This window comes from Ziziphus jujuba, chromosome 5 (assembly GCF_031755915.1).
Source record: "Ziziphus jujuba cultivar Dongzao chromosome 5, ASM3175591v1".
Lineage (NCBI taxonomy): Eukaryota > Viridiplantae > Streptophyta > Magnoliopsida > Rosales > Rhamnaceae > Ziziphus > Ziziphus jujuba.
In genome coordinates this window covers 26573735-26588022 of record NC_083383.1, presented here as the reverse complement: position 1 = coordinate 26588022, position 14288 = coordinate 26573735, and the positions used below count along the sequence as shown (strand labels likewise).

General features: G+C 35.4%; 4 protein-coding genes across 7 annotated transcripts; 1 reads left to right on the top strand and 3 right to left on the bottom strand.

Annotated features, from left to right (window-relative positions):
• Positions 1–396: 396 nt before the first annotated feature.
• Positions 397–1427, bottom strand: LOC132803876 (pentatricopeptide repeat-containing protein At2g22410, mitochondrial-like). Its single transcript, XM_060817666.1, has one exon. It carries the CDS (start codon positions 1276–1278, stop codon positions 397–399), a length of 882 nt encoding a protein of 293 aa, XP_060673649.1. The 5' UTR covers positions 1279–1427.
• Positions 1428–2074: 647 nt separating this feature from the next.
• On the top strand, positions 2075–6233 carry LOC107421408 (uncharacterized). 3 transcript variants are annotated; one of them, XM_060817519.1, is made up of 10 exons: positions 2075–2362; positions 2615–2696; positions 2979–3058; positions 3489–3591; positions 3707–3863; positions 4041–4169; positions 4600–4686; positions 5229–5273; positions 5810–6005; positions 6098–6233. In XM_060817519.1, exons 1-9 carry the CDS (start codon positions 2254–2256, stop codon positions 5963–5965), a joined length of 948 nt encoding a protein of 315 aa, XP_060673502.1. In that variant the 5' UTR covers positions 2075–2253; the 3' UTR covers positions 5966–6005; positions 6098–6233. The 3 variants fall into 3 exon arrangements, with proteins under 3 accessions (XP_060673502.1, XP_048332492.1, XP_048332493.1); XM_048476535.2 differs by having other exon boundaries at positions 5810–6233; XM_048476536.2 differs by having other exon boundaries at positions 2078–2362; positions 5825–6233.
• Positions 6234–6238: 5 nt separating this feature from the next.
• LOC107421415 (ubiquitin-like-conjugating enzyme ATG10) lies at positions 6239–8399 on the bottom strand. Of its 2 annotated transcripts, none has more exons than XM_016030645.4 (6): positions 8088–8399; positions 7928–7999; positions 7768–7830; positions 7551–7650; positions 7252–7346; positions 6239–6475 (listed from the first exon to the last, which is right to left on the bottom strand). In XM_016030645.4, the coding sequence occupies exons 1-6, from the start codon at positions 8250–8252 to the stop codon at positions 6239–6241; spliced, it is 732 nt and encodes a 243-aa protein (XP_015886131.3). In that variant the 5' UTR covers positions 8253–8399. The 2 variants fall into 2 exon arrangements, with proteins under 2 accessions (XP_015886131.3, XP_015886132.3); XM_016030646.4 differs by having other exon boundaries at positions 8100–8395.
• Positions 8400–9887: 1488 nt separating this feature from the next.
• Positions 9888–14146, bottom strand: LOC107421419 (receptor homology region, transmembrane domain- and RING domain-containing protein 2). Its single transcript, XM_016030654.4, has 4 exons — positions 13649–14146; positions 12845–13075; positions 11874–12278; positions 9888–10883 (listed from the first exon to the last, which is right to left on the bottom strand). The coding sequence occupies exons 1-4, from the start codon at positions 13776–13778 to the stop codon at positions 10309–10311; spliced, it is 1341 nt and encodes a 446-aa protein (XP_015886140.1). The 5' UTR covers positions 13779–14146; the 3' UTR covers positions 9888–10308.
• Positions 14147–14288: the final 142 nt, after the last annotated feature.

Genomic DNA, 14288 nt, shown 5'->3' with positions numbered 1-14288 from the left:
GAATCAATTTGGCAATGTGAACAATCTGCGGCAAAGAATTCATGAACAAGACCCTCTAATTCTATAAATGAGCAACCAGGTTGCTTTGGCTTTCCATGGAGAGCCATATCTCTTCTCAACTTATTCACATCTTTCCACCTTGATGCTGAAGCATAGATATTTGACAACAAAATATGCACCCCCAATCTCCTTGGTTCCAATTCCTCTATTTTCTTCATAGCAAACTCTGCCAATTCTATATTCTGGTGAGTCTTACATGCAAAGAGCAGGGATCTCCATATAACTGTGTCAGGTTGAATTGGCATTTCCCTGATAAACTTTTCTGCCTCGATTAAAAGATTGGCACGACCAAGAAGATCAACCATACAACCATAGTGTTCTATGCGAGGAGTGAGCTCAACTTTGAGACATGGCATTGAAATAGACAAAACCCAATTCTACAAATCCACCATGGCTACAAGCCGACAATACTCCCAGAAAAGTGACCTCGTTTGGCATGACATCCCTTGACATTGCCATTTGTGAAAACAAGTGCAAAGCCCTCCTGGACTCCCCATTCAGGGTTAGACCAGTAACCACAGCAGTCCAAGAAATAACATCTTTGTTAGACAATTCATGGAAAATCTGGAGGGCCCTTTCTATATCTCCACATTTTGAGTGCATATCAATCAAAGAAGTCTTCACTGAGAGGCTCATCAAAGAACCCCACCTTTCAGAATAGCTATGCACCCATCTACCATGGCTTAATGCCCCTAAATTCCCGCATGCCGATACAACACTGCCAACTGTTGCCGCATCTGCTTCAACCCCACGTAATTGCATCTCTCTGAACAATTCAATCGCCTCCTTGAATGAATCTGACTGAGCATAACCCACTATCATGGAAATCCAACAGACCACATTTCTGTTAGAAATACCGTCGAAAACTTTTCTCGCATCCTCCATCTTCCCGCACTTAGCATACATATCGATCAAAGATGAACCCAAGAAGACATTCAATTCCAGTCCACTTCCTAAAACTAATCCATGGATTTTCCACCCTAAATCAAGAAATCCAATCCTAGCACAAGCAGTCAGAACACCCACAAAAGTCACCTGAGCAGGCCACACCGAACCATCCTCCATCATTTCCACAAACACCTTCAAGGAATCCGCATTGCGCTCGCACTGTAAATACCCAGAAAGGATGCTATTCCAAGACACCACGTCGCGAACAAAAACCGGAAGCAAATTGAAAACTCTTCGAGCTTCCTCCATAAGACCACACAGAGAGTACATGGAAATGAGCCCATTCTGAACGAAGACATCGAGCTCAAATCCAAGTTTGAAGCTCAAGCAATGAAGCTCTTGACCCTTTTGAGGAAACAAGCAACGCCCACAAGCTTTGAGTAGGAAAGGGAAAGAATAGCTGTCGGGAAACAAAGGAGAATCGCAGCGTCGCATGAGATTGTAAGAGAGAGCAATTCTTGAGGTGAAGAGCTCCGAGAATAGGCCTTGAATATGAAATTCCAGGCGAAGATATTTAGGTTCTGTATGTGAAAGAAAAGGGCCTTAGAGAATGCGAAAGCCGCTTCATCATCATCATCATCATCGGCGTCGGAGTGAGAGTGAAGGAGGAGTTTGCTAGACACAAAGGGGTCGCCGGAGAAATGGCCGGAAACAATGGCAGAACTGAGAATATGAAGGATATTATGGCAACTTTTGTGGTGGGATTCAAGCAATGCGATAATGGAGATGTTGAAGTTGCGCATTGCTTTGCTTCATGTTGAGAAAGGCATGCTGGTAGGAAACGTCTTCGAGGTTAAGAATTGTGGCTTCAAACCGAAAAGAAGTGGCGAACGATCCGGCAGAAGCAACTTTGTGTGAGAGGCTGAGAGGTTGAAAGCATCGAAAGAGGGCAGGACAAAAGTGACCCAGGTGTTTTGGTGGGTCAGTTTTGTCCCCTTCGTTTCGGATAATTTGATTAACGGAATAAGTGTGTCCCGTCCTCCATTTTCCTTCCCAAACACCAAATTGGGACTATAACCTATCCGGTCCTGCCAGTCCCAAGTAACAAACACCCCCTTCATTTCATTATGCAAAAAGAGGGCAGAGTGGCATTATATTTTGTTAAGAAAATTATCATTTGAAACGACACAGTGTCGTAAAAGATGGAAAAATAAATAAATAAATAAATTACTCAGCTCTCCGAAACACAGCCTGTGAGGAAAGGCTGAGGCTCAGAAGATAATTGTTGTCGTTTGCTGGCCAACAATGGCTCTACGGCTTCTGAAGCTTCCCAACGACATCATCATCTCGCGCAGTTCCATTACCAGCTCAACTTACTTTTCTTATTCTCTTTCCTACTTTAATAAGCTCTCCGGTGTGTATCTCTTCCTTCTCTTTATCTGTTTTATGGTTTGTCGTATGTAACTTTGAAAAAGACTCGGTTAGGAATTTTCACAAACACCTGTTGGCCTCCTGGGTTTCCAGGTATTGATGGAGTCCTGGATGGAAATTGGCCAAATGGGGTTCAAAATTGAAACCCCTTATTCCTTAATGTCATGTCTCTCACAAAAATTTCCGCTTTTTGCTCTAACAGTTTGATTATTTTTTGTTATGTTTCTGTTTCCAGTGAGATGGGTTGGAGCCCAGATGCGTAGTCCCTGTAGAAGCTTTGCCGTTGTGAAGTTGGCAAAAGTTCAAGCATCCAAGAAGTAAGGTTTTTGTGGCCTATGTTCAAGTTTTTATCGTTCTAGTAGAAAATGCATCAGATGGTCTTGTATTTTGAAAGTTTGAGCTGAGATGAGCATTTTTCTGTAAGGCTTATAAATGATGTATAGAAAACTGAACTGGAAAAACCATTTGTAGCAAATGGGTTGTGTAAGTAAACATATGAAGGCGCGCAATAATCACTGTTTCTATACATAACCCATTTATGTTAAGATTGTATTATCTTTGATTGAATTGTGTTTGTGTCTGACTATTGAAAGTTTCAGGAAAAGGAGGCTTGATGAGATATGCGTGGAAAGGTTTCAACAATACAGCCGGACATTCATACAGTCATGGATATTACAAGGTGAGCTATTTGATTGATTATCAAACAGTGGAAGGGAAAATACGCATATATTGTCGAGTTGTCTACAGTTTTCAGCTATACATAACACTAGACTTTGATTGTTTTGTTTTCTGATTTTGTTTTTTTTCTGTTTAGATTTTGTCTTTCACAATACTAAGCACTCTCATTAGCTAAGGCTATGTTCTGATTGATACGGATTTAAAAAATATTATTTGTTAGTACTGGTGATGAGGTATCAGCGATGTGGCTACCTGTGGTGGTGGTCCCACTTCTGAGAGGGTGTAAGATGAATACCATTTGATGGTTGTTATATAAGCTGCCCTGTTATTGGTGTTTACCATCAGTGACAAATAGCACATCCAAAGACATGGAGTAAAAAATCCTCCATCTGCATTTATGTTTTCTGTCTCTGACAGATCTAGTAATGCAGGCAAAGTATTTGTGGATGGAAAGGTGGTCAACAAAGCTGGAACACCTATCTCAGATAAAGCTGTTGTAGAGATAATGGCTGAAATCCCAAAATATGTATGTAGGTGATTACTTCTTATAACAATCCATGAACTTTTGTTCTGTGAAGTCTGATTTCCACATTAATATTGATGAGACTAGTAATATTAATATTTTTATGCTGTTCATTCATTCATTCAGAGCGGGACACAAGTTAGAAGCTGCCATTGAAAAGTTGGACATTGATGTTTCTGGAAAAGTAGCTCTTGATTCAGGGTTGTCCACAGGAGGATTTACTGACTGTTTGCTTCAGTATGGTGCATCACTTGTTTATGGAGTTGACGTAGGTTATGGGCAGGTAAAACACCTATTACTTGAATTAGGTTATGTGTATATTTAAACCTCATCTTTTCCTACATAGATGCTGCTTTTATACTTGCACAGATAGGGAAGCATACCAGATGAAGTTCCATGGTCTACTTTGCATTGCTTATTATTGTGCTTCTCTGTTGCTTATGAATCATACTTTCATTAGGTGGCAGACAAAATTCGACGAGATGAACGAGTCTGTGTTATAGAACGGACAAATTTAAGATACCTTTCTGCACTCCCTCAAAAAGTTGATTTGGTGACTCTGGACCTTTCATTCATCTCTATTCTTTTGGTAAGCCTTCAAAAAATGGTAGCTTTAATTGTTGCTATCTGTTTATTGATTTCAATTTCTCCCTTCATTTTTGCAAAGTTTCTGAAAAATTGCAAGGATTTCGTTTTTTTGCTTAGCCCAGGATTGAACATGGGACTTCAGAAGAAATTTTATGGTTATAATTATATAATCCTCCGTTAGATTATTTATATTTGAAGGATTCTTACTTCTTTGATCGCATTTTTTGATGTTATAGAACTATCCCCCTCCCTCCTCGCACCACCAAGAAAGATTAAGAAAAAATGAAAATGCTAGGAGACATAAAGATTTGGAGAACTTATCATTGTCGTTATTATCTATTTCAAGCTTTTGCAATGCTGATCAAACTTGCATACCATTCCCCTCTGTTATGATCTTTATTTCTTTATTTCTTTATTTATTTTGGAATCAGGTCATGCCTGCTGTAGTAAAAGTAATGAATGATGAGGCAACATTAATTACTTTGGTTAAACCTCAATTTGAAGCTCGCAGATCACAGGTAAGAAGCTTAAATTTTTTTAAGCAAATTCTCTTAAGAAATATAGAGGATTCCTTACCCTTCTACTTTTTATCCAACAAAGGAGGAATGTTAGAAACATAGCAACTTAGTATAGCTTACCCTTCTATTATTGGTGGATTAAGATAAAACTAATATGAGTTTTACACTTACTATCATCCACTTTAACTTTTACATATGTGTGGGATAAGCAGTCTCTTTCTCTTATGTTTCGAGTGACTTATAATATTCTTTGCATGTGTTTATGCAATTCTGGTGTAAGGAATCCTTACTAGATGTAATACTTCCATAAAGGTTAGTGAGATCTTAATTGGTCTCTATCTTGGAGTTTCTTCTAACTCAACTTTTTATAATAACTTGTATTACATTTTTAAGGTACAAAAGATTCAAATGATATATTACTTTTGTCTATAATGGGTTCTTATGTATGCATGGTCATATTTTAGAAACAAGCGAAAGGTCACCATACTTCATTACGTACAAGAGCATTTATTCATAAATTTAGCGTTCCATTTTTGTTGTAGGTTGGTGGTGGTGGGATTGTAAGAGATCCACTCGTTCACCAAGAGGTATGTACTTGCTTCTATTTTTTATTGTTATTTTCTAATCATTCATTCAGCACAACACCTGTGAGGAAACAATGATTTTATGCATCTTTTTTAGAGCTTCTCATCCACAAATACTGTTATTTATCCTCATTGAATGAGTATATGAAGCCTTCAACTGTTTTATCTGATTAGGCCGAACTGCTTCGCAATATTGCAACATGATTATCGAAGTCAAATTTACATTTTCCTAAATTTGTTACTTTACTAATGTTCAGTAGGAAATTTCAGATGCTTAGGTTGCAAATATGATTTACTTGCCCTCATATTTCCTCAAATAAGGCATTTGATAGGACTAAACAAGCAAATTGACTCCATTTTTTCTCCATTTAAACATGTTTATATTTGCATCAAATGACTCATGGATGCCTATGAGTTTTAGTTTTTCAATTAAAACTAATTTGAGCATCAAGCAAACACTTTATTAATTTGCACCTTCATGCTTCTACTTTTAACTTTTTTGGCTTGTAAATTGATGAAATAAATTTATGATATTATAGGATTCTATTGTGCAGGTTCTTGAAAAGATTATAAAGGGTGTAGAGAATTTTGGATTCTGCTGCAAAGGATGGATAGAGTCTCCTCTCAAGGGTGCAGAGGGTAATATAGAATTCCTTGTTCATTTTGTTAGGAAAGCTGAGCAAACTGCAGACTGATTATCAATGTTAGCTATGGGGAAATCTATTACATTTCCAGGTAGACTTTGGACATGAAATTTTGGGTGAGGGGAACTTATTGCATCTCTGTTTCTTGGTTATATCCTCGATCTTATTGCAGTGTATTTACAGAGTATAAAGTGACAGAAGGGTCCATCCACCGACAAAATTAGATAGAAGAATGTGACAGCCGGTTGTAATGTATAAGCAATATTTGAACAATCTGAGAAACCGCTGCTCCAAGAAGATGTTTTATCCATTCAAAGCAGTTTGTTATCCAGCATCTTGTTTGCAGCAACTTAACAACGATGATTTGAGACAATTAAGTAATTCAAATGGGATGGTAAGGCCAACCACTTGCCCAACAACTGAGAGCCACGAAACAAGGTATAGTTCAACAACTACTCCCTTTTTGGCCAGAGAAGCGTCACTGCTGAAAAGCAGCTTCATCCACTCGCTTGTTCCACATGGATGTAGCATGTACCATGGTCTGTTCAAGTGTGGATGCTCCTAAAATTGATAAAAAGCACAATTACAGTTTCATAAAATATGCATCTCTTAAAAATATATTTGACTGCACATGACAAGTTTAGCAAGAAATAAACATGCATACCATCCAAAACTAACAGCAATTAGAAAGATCCTTCACAATGTGACCAGTGATCTAAGGAACCCATTATTCAAAAAATGGTTGGAGCACACAGTTTTCTATAAAAAAAGAAATCACCTACTAAGTTGAAATGATGTTGGCCTGCTTTGGTTATCAAATTGGTGACATGAAAGAAGTACCCCAATGGAACTTACAAGTTTAAAATGTTTTTAACCCAGCTTTCCAGATTTTAGAAAATATCATAAAATTGATCACAAAGCAGATATATGGTATTAAGTTTCATCAAAGTAATCCCATTGAAATGGAAAATACATCTCTTTCTCGTGTTTGTATATACAAGTAAAGCTTCTTTTGTTACACATCAGCTACTGTCATATGATAAAACCTATTCCATTGTTGATGAGTATTGTTTTAAAGCATAAACGCACTTTTCTTTGGCACTTGTTGTAATGTTAACTACATGAGTATCCTATATGAATCGAGAACGCTAAAAGTCAGAGCCACGGTGGAATCACTCAGAATTTGAATCCATGCTGCTTAATCTTCCTATTTGCAACATAAGCTTTACATTGAAGGAAGCTGTTACAAAGAGATATGTATCTAACTTCACTGCATCTAAAACTACGAAGAGAAACAGAATCAAACAAATGACAAAAAAAGGATAAGAGAAATGCACCTCTTGGGTTATAAATGTCCATTTTGATTCCAGCAGCAACTTTTCTGAGCACGCAGGAAGGTCTTTCAATTCATCCAACACCAAAGGTTGTCCATCTATAAAGCATAGAAGTACAAACTATTACCACCTCAATTGCTGGACACGGATAAATTAGCATATAAATAAAAAAAAATATGCCCATGTTTACTTAACCAGAATAAACCAATCACGTTCACACACAATCCAAGTTCAAAATAATCTTTAACCAAATATGAAGAACAAGCTACCCAAGTTCTACAGACTCAAAGAGATTAGCATACCAATGCTGTAGACACGGAAATATAGCACAGGAACCCGATATGCAGCACTGTACACTATATGGAAATCATAAAAATGCAATTCACAGCTATTGCTCTCAACCTTGCAAACAAAAAAGAGAATGAAAAATGTATTAAGGATACAATACAATCACGCTCCAAGATTTGAGTAAAACAAACCCAACTAAAACAATTAAAGCACTTGTAATATTGTACACACCAGAGTGGCATTATCAGAAAGTTCCTCTTTTTCAGTGTATATTTCCTCATAAACCTTTTCTTCCTGTAATAAAGTTACCTAAGTTATTACTTTTGGAAAAACCCAAAAGGCAAAAACAAAAAACTAGCTCTTAGAAGAACTGACAATCCACCATTGAAACCTGAGAAGGCATATGGATTTCACTTGGACCTCCATGAATGCAGAGCTTCTCCAGTGTTAAGTATCCATCAACCTGAGAGAGAGAAAGAAAATATTGAGATTTATTTCCACATGAAAAGAAAAAAAAAAAAAATTGCTTTTTGTCACAGAGGTACAGAGACCAAGTAACAAACATTATGAGAAGCAAGACCAAGACGATTTTGACTAGGAACCCATGTCCATGGAGGGAAAGCTGGATTGAATCTTTTCCATTCATGGGCAAGAGTGCGAGCAGCAATGGAGAATTCATGAGGCGAGAGTGTTCCATCCCATGAAGAAACATCCATGGTTGCTTCGGTTTACATCCCCCACAGGGTTCTGTTTGGTGCTTTTTCTATTGGTTTTTGGTGATTGGATTTCCACGCGGAGAAGAAGACTACTCTATTTGGATGGATTTTTCCTATCCCGGATATGAGGATCCCCTGTAACGCTTGCACCAAACGTGAGTTTGGGATTATTTTAATTCCATTCCGGTTTTGTCCAGTCCACTCACCAAACATGACTATAGTGTTTAGCGTTGTATTTTTTAAAAGTAATTTTACTCTTATCAAATTTATAAATTAAAATTTTGATTGCTAATGAGTTGGTATTTTTTTATTGATTTTTATCTTCTATAATAAAAAAATATTATTAATTTCCATCCAATAATAAATGATCATATCAAATACTATGTTATTTAATTAAGAATTTTGCTGAAATTTTTTTATTTTTCTAGCATTATTGTTTTTTTTAAACGGTTTTCGGCTTGCATATTTTTAAAAAGGGTTTTCTATTTGGTGCTTTTTCTATTGGTTTTAGTAATTTTACATTTTACTCTTGTAGTATCCAATTTAGCAGCAATGTCTATTAATATTTATCAACGTTGCAATATCAATTCAAAATCTTTAACCCCTAAACTTTTTAACTATTAAAATGCATATAGAATGATTCTCATTTTTTAAACTATTAAAATATACGTAAAATAAATATTTTGATTTTCCGAACAGAGTATAATAATAATGAAAATTTTGTTTCATTTTTATTCATATGATTTAGTAGTTAAAAATTATGTTAAAATATTTTGGGGGATATTATGCTAAGTCCATATAAGGATAAAATATAAAAATGTTGAAATATTAAAGGCAAAGCAGAATTTTTATTTTTTTCCCTTGAAATGCAATATAAAATTTTTATGTGTTTTAAAAATTTAGGTAAAATTGCCATAAACAATAATGTAGTTGTACGTAATATACTACAAACAACTGACACTGATTGGTTTATCAATTTTAGACACCAACTTTTTATGGTCAATTTAGCAACTGTATTGACAATACTTTAATAATTTAGGTTTTGCTCCCAACTCACATATTTCTTAATTAAAACTTTTTTCACACTTATAATTTTGTCTTAGATTAATCCTGGATTTCCTTCAAGAATGACACCAACCAAACGGCAAAACCTTTATATAACCTAATGTCTTTGGTTGTTTCATAGTTTAGTACTTTTAAAACATCTTTAATGGAGAATGTAAATTGATATCTATGTGTTATATACAGTAATATTGGTATAGATATACAATCAATTTAAAAATTATTCTCAATTATAGTATAAGAAAAGATTATTGATAATTATTAATTAATCACATATTTTATTTTATTTTTCTTTTTCAAAAAAATTAACTTTGTAAAGAAAATTTTGCTTTAAAAAAAAAATTTTCCATGTTAGAAAGAACCTATTAAAGTAATTAATTTGAAAAAGATATAATCCATATCAACTTGACATTCATTCTAAATGTTACGTTGAAGGTTTATTTATTTATTTTTTTTAAATAATGTCTATTGCTCTTATAATATATTAATTTTAACCATCCATATTTTTAATGGAAATGCTCTTATTTTTCCTTTGCAGCAAAAAATACCCCCTTTGGAACGAAAACCAGAAGAGGAAGAATGAGAAGTCTTTATTCATAAACATAAAGTAAAAATTGAAAAAACTATACTCCAATACAAATAGCAGTCATGTTAGTAACACTATATGCACCAAAGTCAACGACGATATAAATTTTGAAAAAATTCAAAGCAGCAACATCAAATTCTGTAACTTTTTGACATTACTTAATATACATCGGATGTAAGACGCACAGAGATCACTGGAAAATCAAAATCAATGACAATTTTAAAGCTACAATGTACAATCCAGTTGGCAACAGGTCGTATTTCATATCAAACTCCATAAGCAAGCAACTGCATCAGATGAAACCAGGGAACATGTGGTATAAACCAGAGGTGGTCTAAAACATGTCAAGTTTCACCTTCTACTTACCGACTGTGACAAAGTGAATCACATCACATTCTATATTTTGAATCAGCATTCTGGAAGAGATTGAGCTGAAGCAAAAGGAGAAAAACTCGCAGCTGACTCACTACAATGCAGCGGGTTGTGGTGATGGCTCGAAGAACTGACAAAGCTCGGTGAGGCATTGCTAGGGCTTGGAATATATGGATACAAGTATCTGGAGTTAAGGGACGATAAAGAAGGGTAACCCAAGGAGTGGCCGGAAACCAAATGGGGGGCATGAGATCTTTGCGAAGATGCATTCTGGAGATCTACTGAACTTCTGCTCGCACTCAAGGAAGGCAATTGGTGATAGGACCTAAGAGACTGCTGCACATAAGGAGTGCTAGCAAGAGAGTAAGGACGAGAAACTGAAGGTGAACGTGATGTTGCTGGAGCTATTTGTATGGCTGATGATGATGCTAACGAAGATCTCAATGACGATACTACGGAGGATGAAGCAATAGAACCAGCATTGGATGAGAGCAATGGTGTGGATTCCGAAGCTGTTGGATCACCTATGTTAGTTCTTGCATCACGCTTGCAAACTGGGCAAAAGGTCCTCCATGTTGTAAGCCAAGAATCCACGCAGAAAGCATGAAATTCTGTCAAAAATTCCACAACCATATTATTGAAATATGTATATTTTAGACAGATTTAAGAAAGAATAGCTGTGACAACCAGCTGATATTTATTCTAACAGACAAATACATTCAAAAATCTAACAAGTTAATCATGATTTCATTGCTTGTAAAAGCAATAAGCATTTGGGAAGCTTAAGGCCGAACTTACAAGACTAACCACCTGAAAATTAAATTTGGTCTGTTAAGTGTAAAAAATTGTTATTTTATGTCCGCTAATTTGCTTTTCTAGATTAACCTTTTGTTTATTCTTATATTATCCTTTGTAACTTAATTCAGAGCCTATATTACAAGTGATCATTTTTCCTAATATCATATTATATAAAGTATTCTATTTTTTTCCCAATATTTTCTATCAAACTCTCTTGAACAATTTCAAAATGTTTAAAATATTATTTGAAAGCTTTTACAGATATGAATAGCAGATTAGAGATTTTGAGATATTGGTTGAAGTGGGCAGGTGAATTTCAGGAGCCAAGCAAACTTTAGGTATAGTTTCTGTAATAATAATGGCTTTCTGAAATATGCGAGCCCATTTCAATCAATATCTAAAGCAATCTATAAGTAGCCAATTACACCTAAGAAATTTTAAGCCTTTGGTAAGAAAGTTAATGTTTCTCTATAGGCAGTTTGCATCGGGATAGTTCTGTCCATCCCCAAAAGGACAGCTCACAGAACCCAAGTAAACTACATCAAAACAAGCCGAACAGTGGAAACAGCATGGATGGGTCACTTCTTAAAAGTTTCCAAAACTCATAACCTTCTTGTTCAGAAATAGGAAATTTTACCCACTCTTAACACAAAAGTTTAAAATGATTCTGACTTAGCTAAGAGCAAGCAACAATTGAGACAAAAGCCCACAGCAATTCAGATGTTGTTACCACCAACATCAAAGACAATTACATGATGTATTTGCAAACATTGCCATGTTTTATTTGGTAATAGAAAACTTACTGTGTCGACATGGTAGAACTCTGAGCTTCTCACCAACGCTATAGTCTTCAAGGCATATAGCACATGTTGATGAAGTGCAGTTATCTTCCAAAACTGCAGTAAATATCAAACTAGGCATCGCTTTCACTAAGCGACTGCTCATCCCATGAAATTCCCGAACATGAGAAGATCGAGGTCGTTCTCGTCTTATTCGATGCCTGCGAACGAAGAAACAAGTAGCCAGCACTGCAGACATAGCAAGCAGAGAAATAAAGGAGATTGCCATTATTGACCATGCTGAGTTTTCAAAGCTTGGGATTAGCCATAACTCCATGTCTGTACGTCCAGCATACTTCATTAGTGTTTCACCAGAAGCTTTCGATACAAAAACGGCGTGCACTTTTATGCCAGATGAATCTCCTGCCACTGAATTTTCCACGCAATTGGGAATTAGAGATTCTTACTACACAGGTAAAGTCTAATAATTCCAGCAGCATTCTGTGCTATATTGTGGTCAAAGATGAGAACATTATGAAACATAATGACCAATTTAATCAAACATGATATTTACTTGATTGATGTCAAGATGTCCTACAAATATCAATCACTAGACCTGGCCTGTTTGCATTTGAAATCTAGGTCACTGTGGAATACAGGATATAGAGAATAAATATAGTCCTTACTTGTGGAAACTCCCCAGTCACCAATTTAACAACTTCAAGACAAATATTGTGCCAATGATCAGGATAAATGTTATAATAGCAAGAAATGCGAGCAGCAAGTTTGTCATCCCATAGGATGTCACTAGTACACTTACTGAATTTAGAAAAATTAGTAACAAATACATAAGCACTTAACAAACTTGTGTATTTCTCAAATTACGACAAAACACTAAACTGACCTAAACCAGTAAGCCAAAAAACAACCATGCACACAGACACAGCTCAAAGAACTCTGTAAAACACAAACAATTTATATGGTAACGTCCTTACTTGCAACCAAGACATCACCAGCTACATTGTCATAGACAATTACAGCTTTGAACCCAGCCTTCTGTGCTTCTCTGACTTTTTCTTCAAAACTGCACCCTCCTCTAATCATCAAAACAAACGGGGAGCTTGCATTTGCGGATTGCTCAATTTTGTTAGTCAATGGCGAGCATGCGTCAAGAGGCTCTGCAACATACAATACTCCGCATTCCCCTGAGCCCTTGACTGTGGGAGCTGAAAAAAAAAATAAAACAAAAACAAAAACAAAGCCACCACAACCCAAATTAAAAAAAAAAAAAAAAAAAAAAAAAAAAAAAAAAAAAGCATTAATACAACACGCTCCAAATATTAACATACTCAAAGTGCAAACTTTATCTAATAAGCCCTCTCTTCCAGCAAAGTAGTAACATCAATAAGCAACATACACCCACAAACGCGTTCCACACAAATATAATTCACGAAGACAATTATTCTTCTTCATAGTGTGACACCATAATAAATTCTAACTTCTTCACTTTTTCCCTTTTCCCAGAAGCAATAATCTACTAAAGCTTTCGCCTTTACTCAGAGCTTGTCTTCCCCACAAAATAAATGAACAGAAAAAAGAAAAAAAAAAAAAAGAAAAATAAATTTCCCACTCAATATACTTTCAAGCTGTTTTGTTCCTATCATCAAAAGCTCGTATCAAATAGAACCATATTCGAATAATACAAAACCCCAATTCCCCCAATAAAATTCCCAGCAGCCAAACAGAAGCTAAAGCATGAAATTATGTATAAAACAAATAAAAAAATTTTAAAAAATTACCGAAATTGGCTTCGATGTCATCGAAAGAGAGAGTGACATTGTTTCCAATCAGCACAACATTAGCCACCGCCATAGAAAACCCACTTAGCAGCCAAACCACCAAAACCACTACCAAATTCACAGAACCCATGGATCCCTAAGAATGCCTCCAAAAACCCTCAAAAATTAACTCAAAAAGATTTATAAATTTTTCTCACTCAACAAGCAACGACTATTAAAATTTGCTCACATAGAAATTAGGTTTCCGAAAGGAAAATTAATTGATACATCGGCTTCCATATCAAAATCAATTTTTTCTTTTTTCTTTTTTTAACAATCAATCTTCGAATTAACTCCTACTCCGATCGGGTTTTTGAGACTTTCCTCACAACGACGACAGCTCAATTTCCAGATAAATTCAAGAAATATTTTCCTATTTATAAAAATAATGATATTTATTTTATATTCTCTATAAAATTGCCCTGTTTGGCAATAAAAAATAAAACTGTTTGGTACGGTTTTAAATATATCACATATGATTGATTGATATATATATATATATATATATTTATCCTCACCACCAAACAAAACTGAATTTTTAAAATATATATATATATATAATTTATATATATATATATATATATATAGAATGGGATTAAGG